General features: G+C 33.0%; 1 protein-coding gene across 4 annotated transcripts in view; it reads left to right on the forward strand.

Moving 5' to 3' along the window:
• USP47 (ubiquitin specific peptidase 47) overlaps positions 1 to 13,098 on the forward strand; it is a 109,403-nt gene that overhangs the window by 49,232 nt on the left and 47,073 nt on the right. For all 4 annotated transcript variants that reach the window (XM_069471168.1, XM_069471169.1, XM_069471172.1 and 1 more), the window contains one exon: positions 1,795 to 1,944. In XM_069471168.1, coding sequence (XP_069327269.1) covers positions 1,795 to 1,944 — 150 coding nt within the window. The remainder of the gene's footprint in view (positions 1 to 1,794; positions 1,945 to 13,098) is intronic.

The following is a 13,098-nucleotide window of genomic DNA, read 5'->3' on the forward strand; positions in this document are numbered from 1 at the left end:
ATATATTTGCCTTTTTGAGATGATTTTTAAGCAGTATTTTCAGATATTTATTAAGTAAATTATATATCTTATAATTTGTTACACATTGTATAGTCATGAATTATTACTTCCATTTTACCAATGAAGTATAGTCATATGTGTTTGACATTTAGGATCCTCAGTAATCTGACCCTTGTCTAATGGAAGGAGGAGCAGGTTAGGAATGGGAAGGACATTAGATATATCATCAACATGAGGAAGGAGTAGGGTTGACTTGGATGTAGCTCAGTATAGGGGAGGGTTTATACTGAGTATAGTGATAGAGGATCACAGAGATAAAAGGGGAAGAACACATAAGGTAGCGCAGAGGGTCTAATTTCTTATTGGAACTATTGTGATAGCTTAGACCAGAGTTTTTCAAACCATAGATTACGATCCATTCATGGGTTATGAAATCAGTTTAGTGGGTCTACACAAGCACTTTCAAAAAATGGAATAGAATAGAAAAGTATAAGAGAGTATCATGTAAGTAAGATTAAATATTGTTTTATGAAACTATTGTTACAGTTATATGTATTGGGTTGCAATGTAAATCATTTTCTTATGGTGGTTTGCTATCAAATGTTTTAAAATGTTAAAAAATACTGGTTGGAATCACTTTGGAATGCCTCCTAGGTATAGAACACATAATCACATATGACTAGCGCAGATGAATGAAGGAAGCTTCATTAAATAAATAGTATTAGTGTAGACAGTGATGGTGGATCCAGTTTGAAGGCCTATTAAGTCCTGGACATTTGAATAAGTATAAATTCATGAAAGAAATAAACTGTAGCATGCTTTCCCTCATGAGTATTCTTAAGAGATAATCAACAAAATTTTCAGTTCACTTAGTGATCTAGTTTTTCTACATAGTCCTACAGAACAATATTTAGTAACTATGTAGGTGGTATTAGGGGCTGTTGCTTCTTTGTAGGTCTGAAGTTACCCTTCCTCCTCATACGTTCCTCTCTGTGGGTCAACACTTCCATTAAGATCAACGGGGGCATTCCTACTGAGTTCCTAAGTTTTGGTACAAGAATCTTGAGGCAAGACATTCACTTGGAGGGTCCTTACTTAGGGAGTTTACCTGCCTTCTGAGCCAGAAGAGCCCCAGTTGGCTAAGTTTGGGGACTCGGTGAGAGATCCATTCTTTTAGGTGAAGACATTTAGAGGGAGATGGATTTTAAGATATGTTTTGAATTTCCATACATTTGAAAAAAATGTTATGGTGTAATAGTTCTCCTTGGAATTGTTTTAGGTATATTACTGAAAGTGTTTGCATCTTGGGCTAGAGGATATGATTTTATAAATCAATATATTATTATGAGAGTGGTGATATGCATATGTAAAGCTATAAAAATGCAGCCAATATTTAGTTGTGTAATTATTAACTTGCCTAAAGTGATAGATTAGGATTTATTTTCATCCTAATGATAAGATAATATGAAATGTAATGATATAATAAATTGGTAACTGATTTCATCAAAACCTATTTAATAGTTGGGTTTTTTCATAAGTATTAAAATAGTTAATTTTTGCACATTGACTCTTGAATTAGTGTTAATCTAATTTTATGGATTTTTAGGTGATTTTTGTCATCTTTTTTTAATATAAAATTATAGACAAATCTTATACTAAAGCTTTCTGAGATTTTAACAGTCAAAATCAATATCCTTTTGTAAATCATTCTAAAAAGCATGAATTGTGTTTTCAAATATTTTAAAAATTATTCTTAAGAAACTTTTTAAAAAATGTGAATGTTCTTATTTTTAGGCTGATCTTATAAATGAACTGTATCAAGGCAAGCTGAAGGACTACGTGAGATGTCTGGAATGTGGTTATGAGGGTTGGAGAATTGACACATATCTTGATATTCCATTGGTCATCCGACCTTATGGGTCCAGCCAAGCATTTGCTAGTGTGGTGTGTACCTTTCACCTGACTGCTTGTGTATCCTTACACAGAATATATAATAGCACAGTGATATAATCTCTTGTAAGGTAAGTATCATCCTAGATACACCTTCTTGGGTTGTTAGTCATTCCTGCATTTAAACTAGCAAGATCTAGAAGATCTTTGATACTTCAGTGAGTCCTAATAGTGCATGTAAAAGAGGGAAAATGAATGCAAATGTACTGCCTCATGGTTTACTGTTTTATTCTTTTTGATAGGTGATTAGATGATTTCATCTTTATCTTTTTTTAACGTCTAAGCAATCTATTTTATAAATGCTATTTTTGTGACCACTTTTTTCACTGGAAAGTACTTTTTGTTTTGGGGAAATTATTTTGTTCCAAACACTTTTAAAATTGGAAAAACTCACCTCTGGTTTTTATGACAAAGACTGTATTTTTTAAAGAAGCATCCCTATTCTGAATATTTAATTAAAAAAATACATCATATAAGCACAGATAATTTGAAGAATCAAAACTGTAATCACCTTAGTTATTCATATACTGATTATCTAATTGGGGATTATCTAAGATTTTCTCATTCCTTCTCTTGTTATCTATTTCTTGATTGCTTTTTTATGATTTTCGTACTGTATTTTATCTATATATGTGTTTACTTGTACAAAAGGAGAGTCATGGAAGGAGTTAAGTTGACATTTAAAATTAAAGTGTTCAAAAACATTCATATGACTCTACTGTGTGCCAGGGGAAACTTTCAAAGCTAAATAAGACATCTAAAAAAGGAGAATTTTGTCAGGTTATGTGTCTTGGTCTTATTTTATGTTGTTATTAAGCTGAGGGTGGCCCTTAGCAAAAGATGTATTTTTAAAGCTACTCCATACTTTATCTTCTAAAATAGTTTTACAAGTATGGTTTGGTCCTCTGCCCTGTAGGACGATTGATTCCTTTTGCTTTTTCTCCTACTTTTATATGGCCGCCAGGAAATAATCAGCAAGAAGTAATGGACTCAATCAGTGGAAAGCCAAAGCAAGCATCTAAGTAAAAGACCTTTTCTGGATAGCATAAGATCAAGTCTCCTTTCCTCCACTGTTTTTCACAGTCTGCTTCCTGACCATATTTGAAACATTTTTGTTAAATGTTCAGTAGTACCCATTGTAACTGGCCATTCTAGATTAAATTGGCCTTGATTTAGATGGCTAGTTTTGTTTTTCATTTTTACTTTATTATATTTATTTATTTTTAAACTTTATTTTGGCAGTTCAAGGTAGAAATGACACTCTGAAAAATCATTGAAAAATTAACATTTTTGTTTTTTAATAACTGATTTCCTTACTAATTTTTAAATATTAGCATTTCTCTGGCAAAATATACTAGGGAATATTTGGTAGTCTCAGACCGTTTTTTCTACCTTATCTATTAAAATGTTTTTCATGAAAGATTTTTCACATATACATTTATTTTAGGTTTTTTTACCATATTAATTCAATGTTGAGGAAGTTAGTTTTATTTGTGCTGTTATTTTGGAATCTTATATTTGAGTATTCAGCAAATATAATTGCCTAGCTAAATCTTTATGTCATTATTTGCTTACCTGCTGATTTGCCACTACTCTCTTAAGTACGTTAATAGACACAGTAATGGAGTGATTTGGAAGATACTTTTGGAGAAGTGAACAATATCACATTTCTAAATGAAATTCTCCAAAGGAGACTGGAATCCCCTGCTAATACATGCATGCTCTTGGTGGTAGTGGCGGTAGAGCTTCAGTGGGAATTGGAAGTTACAGCTATGAAGCAGTATGTGAGCAGGTTTATAACACACATGCGCTAATAGGGCTTGCAGAAGAGAACTTAAAACTTTCTAGACTTTGCTGGAGTCTCTTGAGGGAAATACAGCAGGTGAAACTACCCAAGATAGGGGTTCTAAGGAGGATACTACCTTCAGAGAACTTTAGTTAGAGGTAAGTGATTTCTCATTATTTTCTGAATTCATACCTTTAACTTATTCTTCTTAGTCCACAAGGATCATCGTATAGCATCTAAAATTAGTTTTATATCACTGCTTGCCATTGTGTATTTTGTTAATTCTGTATGTTTTAAAGGAATTTCATGTAAATATGGATTGCAAAAATCTAGTTAAAAGAAACATTTTAAAATTGTTCACTCAGACTACATAAAATTTGGGCTCAATTTTAATTGGACTCTTTTAAAATTATTTTCCTACCTTTACCAGTGGACTCTGTTATTTTTGGCTTAATTGATACAGATGTAGACACATACATATACATTAACATATGCCCACACACACAAACATACACATTGATAGCTATATGTTCTGTTTATTGTATATTTTATTCAGTGTGCCACAATATTATGGGTTTGATTTCAGACAGTTAAATGTGAGGTTCTGTTAAAAATTAAAGTGTTGTTTTGTTTTAATTTTTTTTTAACCTTCATCTGAAACACCCAGTTTCTGGAGTTGTTTTATCTTCATTCTCAAACAAATTAATTTGCAAATAATATTTAAGATTAAAATATGAATCAAATTAACACTCACCTAATTTATCATTATGGCAGCCATAATCAATTTTTATAGTTGTTTTTCAGCATGATTGGTAAGAGATTATTTTTATAATGAGTACTAAGAATCTCCTGCAATTAAAAAAAAAGCCATTCATCACAATGTTTTCGTTATTGAATTGTTTTTTAATTATCATAACTGATATTTATTAGCTGTCTGATCTTTATTTTGCCTGGCCAAGTAGGGAATCAGTATTTAAGGGCTCTTTTGCCATTCTGTATCTCTCAGATTGAGTTCTATTCAACACTAGTCTGTTACAGGATATAATAGATATTCTGGGCTAGGCTTCCTTGATTAAATAAATTTGGGAAACTGTATCAGTAATCCTCTTTGGGAAGATCACACAAAGTGTGTATTGTATTTTAAATATTCCAGTGATTCCTATAGCAGAGAGATTTGTTTAAATGTGTTTAACCTGGCATTTTCCTTCTCTGTGGGACATCTGTTAATATCTTAACAGACATTAAGATTCTGAGGAACACATTGTGGGAAAGTCTATGTTAGAGTAAGGTGATTTAAGGAGAATCTCTATTTTGTTAAGCTAATATTTATGTCCTTGGGATGTTGAAGGATAATGAGAATACTAAAATATGTGTTATAATTTCCTATTGTTTTACATATTTTATTCTGAAAAAATGTCAGCAAAAGAATTATTTGTATTGGTCCTTTAAAAAGCTTTTGTTTTTAGTGATTTGCTAGGTAATTAGAGCCGTCAGTGTTCACTGATTAGATCAAAGTCAACTTGAATCTGCTTATTGCCAAGCACATTCGAGAGTGTATTATTATAAGGAGATAGTTCTAAGTACATTCTAGTAATACATAGAAATTAGAGATATAATTTTTTGTTGGTTAATTATGAAAGCATATTTCATAAATTAAAGAAAAATGATGTAGCCTCATATGTTTGACAGTAGGGAAGTGTTTTTTTAACAGTAAAATTTTAGATGCTTTTTATGGGTATCTTTTGTCATATGACATATTTATTTAGTCCCTACTTTATGGCAGACACTGTTCTAGGCCATTTTCTTTTAGGATACTTCTGTTATTGAATAAATATATTTAAATACCTATTTATTATGACAAAATGTGTTTGAAAGTCTGGAATTGGGTTTAGCTGCATCATTCTATATAGTGCCTTTGGAGAGGTAAGATTACGTAAAAGACTTTTGTTCCCTAAGCAAACATAGTTTAATGATTGTTTTAAAGTTTTGAATGGGAAGATGTTAAATTAGTAAGTATGAAATTAAAAGCATTTCAACATATTTAGTTTACACAAGTTTATATTATAAGTCCTACCCTGATTTAACAGGTGATTTGGACATTTTTATGTGGCTAGATCAGCCACATAACTCATTTGGATGAAGGACTGGTGCAGATTTGTCCAAATATATAAGCATCGCATAAAGAAAAATCTCTTCCACAGACTGTACCCTCATTTTTCCAGGAATTTGTGTGGTTGGACATAGTGGGAACCAGTTTAAAAAGTGGGGACTTCTGCTTTCAGGAAGATGGAGTAGATGTACATTGCCCTATTCTTCCCGCTAAAACAACCGAAAACCTTGAACATTATATATAAAATAAACATAAGAAGACTCTGAAAGGTGGAGAGAAGGCATACAAACTAGGGACCTCAGCACCCAAGGAATGACACGGTGGTGAGTTCCATGGGTTTTCTTTTTGCCCCATATATCCCAAACTTGAAGCTGAAGAAGCTGGCAACCTGGAAACAGTAATTGGCACAAACTAAAAAAGCCTTCTCTCTTTAGCTTAAGGACCAGGAAAGGGACAGATTAGCAAGTCAGAGAACTTTCAGACAGTAAGTGGTCTGCACTAGCCAAACACCACAGAAAGACTGAGGCCCCACCTCAACTCATACCAGCCAAGATTAAGTGGGGGAGCCTAGACTTCCACCCTCTTAACATTGTAACAAGGCCCCTCAACACCCCCCAACCCCTGCCTTCTCCACCTCCCACCAGGGTGGTTTCACAGAAGGCCAAGTAAGGAGCCAGGACTTTCATCCTGCCAGGCAATAACAAACCTCCCTACCACCATTGCCCATTCTCCTGGTTCACTGTCATTAGAAACCACATGGGGACCCTGGCCTTCTACACTCACCTGACAGTAATGAGGTGCTCCTCCCTCTCCTTGCTGGCATGATGTCAGAGGAGACTATTAGAGAGTCACAGGTTCACAACCTCCCATGGGTAACGAGGCCAGCCCCCTCCTATTGTGGTATCAGTGTTGGCCAAAAGGGGAGCAGTAATGAGATACTACTGGCTCTTATAGACAAGGTAATATCAGAAGAATATTCCTTCCCCTGCCCAGCAATAATGAGGAGCCACTTCCTTCCTCGGGTGTCAAAAGAGCCCAAGTGGGAAACCTAGACTTCTCATTCCACTTGGTACTAATAAGGCAAGAGTCCCTTGCCCAGCTGGAGCAGTGTCAAAGGAAGCCAGCTAAACAAGAAGATTTAAATAGAGTCCAGAATCTCATAACACCCCAATGTCCAGATTTCAATCAAAAATCACAAATTTCTGTTTGAATTAAAGAAGAAAATCAATAGACACAAACACTGAAATGGCAGGTATTAGAATTATCTGACAAATATTTTAAGGCAGCCGTCACAGAAGTACTTCAATGAGCAATCCAAAACACACTGAAAACAAATGAGAATGTAGAAAATTTCAGGGAAGAAATAGCAGATAAAATAAATGCAAATTTAGAACTGAAAAATGCAATACTCAAAATGAATAACTCAGTCTGTAGACCTAACAGCAGAATGAAGGAGACAGTAAAAAGAACTGGTGGACTTGAAGATAGAAAAATAAATATTACCCAATCTAAACAGCAAAAAGAGGATATACTGGGAAAAAAAAAAGATCCTTAGGGACCTGTGGGACTATAACACTTGTGTCATTGGAGTCCTGGAAGGAGAAGAAAAAGAAAGCAGATACAAAGAATGACTGAAAACTTCACTGAATTTGGCAAAAGGCATAAACCTGTAGATCCAAGAAGCTGAGTGAACCCCAAACAGAGTAAGCCAAAAGAACTACATGAAGTCCACTTATAACCAAATTTCTGAAAACTAAAGACAAGATATCTTGAAAGCAGCAAGAGAGAAAAGACACTTTTGTGATAGGAGAAAAACACTCTGATTTCTTATAAGCAGATTTCTCATCAAAAACAATGGAGGCTAGCAGAAAGTAGCACAGTTTTTTAAGTATTGAAAGAAAAGAACCGTCAACCAGAGTCTCAGACCTAGTGAAAATATTCTTTAGGAATGGAGAAGAAATAAAATTTTCAGATGAGGTGACATTAAGAGAATTTGTCACCAACAGACCTGTCCTAAAAAAATGCCTAAAGAAAGTTCCTAAACAGAAAGGAAATTATAAGAGGAATGGTCTTTGAACATCAGTAAGGAAGGAAGAACAAGGTAAGCAAAAATATGGATAAATACAATAGATTTTCCTTCTTTTCCTGAGTTTTCTAAATTATGTTTGATAGTTGAACCAAAATTATTACAGCACTGTCTAATGTGGTTCTAAATATATTTAGAGGGGATATAAAGACATTATATTTATTATAAATGGGAGGAAGTATAAAGACAAAAAAGGTAGTTTTTCTACACTCAAACTAGTAAAATAATGGCATCACTAGACTAAGTTTTGTATACATATGTGTATATATATACATTTTTGTATAAAAAATCTAATACCTAGAGCAACCACTGAAAAAGAGATACACTCAAAAACACTATAGATAAAGTAGAATTCAAAAAAATATTTAACCCACAGGAAGGCAGGAGAAAATAAATGGAAAGATAAAAATCAGAAAACAAACAAAAAAACTGAAAAATAATATGGAAGACCTAGTTAAATGTAAATGGTCCAAATATACCAAGTATAAGTCAGAGATTAGCATAATAGGTTTTAAAAAAAAAAAGACCCAATAGTATGCTATCTACAAGAAACTCCCTTCGAATACAGTCATTTGTGGCTTAATGATGGGGATACGTTCTGAGAAATGTGTCATTAGATGATTTCATCATTATGTGAACATTATAGAATGTACTTTACACAAACTTAGATGGTATAGCCTACTACGCACATAGGCTATATAGTATAGCCTATTACTCCTAGACTGCAAACCTGTACAGCATGTTACTGTACTGAATACTCTAAGCAGTTGTAACACAATAGTAAGTATCTATGTATAGAAAAGATACAGTGAAAATACAGTATGGAAGATAAAAAATGGTACGCATATATAGGGTACTTACAATGAATAGAGCCTACAAGACTGGAAGTTGCTCTGGGTGAGGAGGTGAGTGGTGAGTGAATACAAGGGCCTTAGGACATTACTGTCTGCTACTGTAGACTTTATAAACACTGTATACTTAGTACATGCTAAATTTATTAAAAAATAATTTTCTTTCTTTGGTAATATTTAGCTTAAAACACAAATACATTGTGTATCTCTGTACAAAAATATTTTCTTTCTTTATATCCTTATTCTATAACTTTTTTCTATTTAATTTTTTTTTTTAATTTTTTAAACTTTTTTTTGTTAAAAACTAAGACACAGACACACACATTAGGCTAGGCATACACAGGGTCAGGATCATCCATATCACTGTCTTCTACCTCCACATCTTGTCCCACTGAAAAGTCTTCAGGGACAATAACACACACATGGGGCCATCATCACCTCCTGTGATAACAGTGCCTTCTGGAATAGCTCCTGAAGGACCTGCTCGAGACTATTTTATAATTAACATGATACACACACACACACACACACACACTCTAAAATAACAATAAAAAGTATTGCGTAGATATATATAAACCAGTAACAGTCATTTTTTTATCATTATCAAGTATTATGTACTATACATAATTGTATGTCTTATACTGTTATAAGTGGTAGTACAATAGGTTACCATAAGCACATGAATGATGCATTTTGCTACTACGTTAGGATGGCTGTGACATCACTAGATGGTGGGAATTTTTCAGTTCCATCATAATCTTATAGAATCACTGTCATGTATGCTGTTCACCATTGACCAAAACATCATTATGTGGTGCATGACTGTATATTGGTTTAGGCAGGTTGGAAGTAAAATGATGAAAGATAATATATCGTGCAAACATTAATCAAAAGAAATCAGGAATGGCTATGTTAACATCAGATAAAAGAAGACTTTAGAGCAAAGAAAATTACCAGACACAGAGGGACATTATATAATGATAAAAGGGTTAGTCCACCAAGAAGATAGCAATCTTAAATGTGTATAACACAGCTGCAAAATACATGAAGCAAAACTTTCAGAACTTAAAGGAGAAATAGATAAATCTACAGTTAAAGTTGGAGACTTCAATACCCCTCTCTTCCCAATTGATAGGTAGAAATAACATCTAGACAGAAATAGCAAGGATATAGAAGAATTCAACACCACCACCAATCAACAGGATCTAATTAACATTTCTAAAATGCTCTACCCAGCAACATCAGAGTACACATTCTTTTCAAGTGCCCATGAAGTATATATCAGGATAGACTATATACTCTGGGCTATAAAACAAACCTCTACAATTTAAAAGAAAATCATAGAGTCTATGAGTTCTAATCATAATGAAATCAGATTAGAAATTAATAACAGGAAAATCACTAACCTCTTGGATAATAACACAATTCTAAATAATCCATGAGTCAAAGAGAAAGTCTCAAAGGAAATTTAAAAATACTTTGAACTTAATGAAATTTAACATCAAATTTTTTGAGGCATAGCTAAAGCACTGCTGAGAGTGAAACTTACAGCATTAAACACATTTAAAAGGAGGAAAAGTGCCAAATCAAATATCTAAGCTTCTACCTAACCTGGGAAAAGAAGAACAAAAGAAACCCAAAGCAAGCAGAAAGAAGAACATTATAACGAAAAAAGCAGCAATCAGTGAAATAAAAAACAAGAATGTAGAGAAAATCAATAAAACAAAGAGCTGATTTTTTTGGAAAGATCAATAAAATTGAAAAACCTACAGGAAGACTGACAGAGAAAAAAAGGAAATGAAAATTTCTAGTATCAGGAAGAAAAAGGATGTCACTATAGATCTTGCAGATATCAAAGGGATGATAAGGGAATATAATGAACAACTCCGCACACATAAATTTGATAGCTTAGGTAAAATGAACCAATTCCTTGAAAAGCACAAACTACAACTCACCCAATAGGAATTAGCTAATTTGAATAGCTCTGTAACTGTTAAGGTAATTAAATTTATAATTAAAAACCTCTTGTAAAGGAAATCTCCAAGTCTGGATTGTTTCACTGGATATGTGTACAGAACATTTGAAGAACAATGAACACAATTCTACACAATTTCTTTCCCAAAAAAAGGAAAAGGAGGGAACTCTTCCTAATTTGTTTTATGATGCTATTTTTAACCTGATACTAAATCAGACAGGACAGTAAAAAAAAAAAAAAAAATCAATATCCCTCATGCAAATAGATGGGAAAAATCTTACTGAAATATTAGCGAATGGAATTAAGCAATATGTAAAAAGAATAATATACCATGACCAAGTAGGGTTGATTTCAGGGATTCAGGATTGGCCTTGAAAAAAATCACTCATTCAAAAATCAATGAGTGTAATCTTCCATATTAACAAGCAAAAGAAGAACATTCATATGATCTTATCAATTGATTTAGAAAAAGCACTTGACAAAATTCAACAGTCTACCATGATAATAACTCAGAAATCTAGGAATAGAGGGAAATTTCCTCTACTTAATAAAAAACATTCAGAATACCTATAGCTATAGCATACTTCATGGTGAAGGACTGATGCTTTCCCCCTAAGGAATATCAAGGTTGTCTGGGCAATGATGTCTGCTCTCCCCACACTTATTCAATATAGTACTGGAAGTCCTAGCCAACACAGTAAGACAAGAAGGAGAAGAAACAAAATGCATACCAATTAAAGGAAGAAATAAAGTTGTCCATATTTTTAGGTGACATGATTGTCTATGTAGAAAATCCCAACGTATCTACAAAAATCCCTTGAACTAATAAGTGAGTTTAGCAAGGTAGCAGGATAAAGGTAAAATCTCAATTGTATTTCAAGATACTAGCAATGAACATGTGGAAAGTGAAATTAAAAATACAATTTATAATTTTGCAAAAAAAAAAAACTTAGATGGAAATCCAACAAAACATGTACTGTACCTATGTGCTGAAAACTGCAGAACTTTGAAAGGATTATGTTAAGCAAAATAAGCTAGGCTTAGAAAGACAAATATCACATGTTCTCACTCAGATGTCGGAGCTAAAAAAGCTAATCTCATGGAAATAGAGAGTAGAATGATAATGACCAGAGGTTGGGAAGGGTGTGTTTGTGGGGAAGGGGGCGCTGAAGAGAGGTAGGTTAATGGGTACAAACATACTGTTAGATAAAAGAAGTAAGTTCCAGTGTTTGACAGCACAGTTGGCTGACTATAGCTAATATATTGTGTATTTTAAAATAGTAATAGTTAGATTTGAAATGTTTCCAACATAAATGATAAATGTTTGAGGTGATGAATATCCTGAATAACCATAACTTGATCATTACACACTACATCATTCTTTGCACGTATCACAGTATCATACCCCACAAATATGTACAAATATTATGTATCAATAAAATATTCTTGAAAGGAATATGTAAATGGAGAGACATACTGTACTCTTTGATTGTAAGATTCAACATAGTAAAGATGTCAATAGATAGATACATGCAAAATATGCCTAATTGATTTTTCACAAAGGTACAAAAGAAATTCACTGGAGGAAGGATTAAGTTTTCAACATATGATGTTGGAGCATTTGGACAGTTATATCACAAAAATTATAAAAATGGATTGTAGACTTAGATGTAAAACTATACAACTTCTTTTAAAAAGGAGAAAATCTTCCGGATCTAGAGCTAAGCAAAGAGTTCTTAGATTTAATACCAAAAGTACAGTCCACAGAAGGAAAAACTGACAAGTTGAACCTCATCAAGATGAAAAGCATTTGCTACCTGAAAGCCCATATGATGAAGATGAAAAGAGAAGCTACAGACTGGAAGAAGATATTTGCATACCTGGTGTATTTACAATCTGACAAAGGACTCATATCTAGAATATATAAAGAACTCTCAAAACACATCAGAAAAAAACTTCAATTAGACAATTGGCAAAAGATGTAAATAATTCATCAAAGAGGATATGTAAAATAAATACAGAAAAGATGCTCAATATCACTGGCTATTGTGTGTGTGTGTTAACAGTACAATGTTTACAATATTTTGTTCCATTTTTGTTAGATCTATAAGCTGTTTTTTGATATGTAAAATATAGTTTGGCATAATTTTTAGTTATTGCATTTATCACATTAAGTGCAGCTAATTGCATATAACACATATGCCTGTTATTTACATAATTTGTTGAATGGATGAATGAATTGAAGCTAATTTTTATAACTGATTAATCTTATTTATAATTATCATGGTGACAACCCATTAGAAAGCTAGAATAAGGAGACTATAGACTATATTAATATAG

Source organism: Eulemur rufifrons, chromosome 6 (assembly GCF_041146395.1).
Source record: "Eulemur rufifrons isolate Redbay chromosome 6, OSU_ERuf_1, whole genome shotgun sequence".
In the NCBI taxonomy this organism is placed as follows: Eukaryota; Metazoa; Chordata; class Mammalia; order Primates; family Lemuridae; genus Eulemur; species Eulemur rufifrons.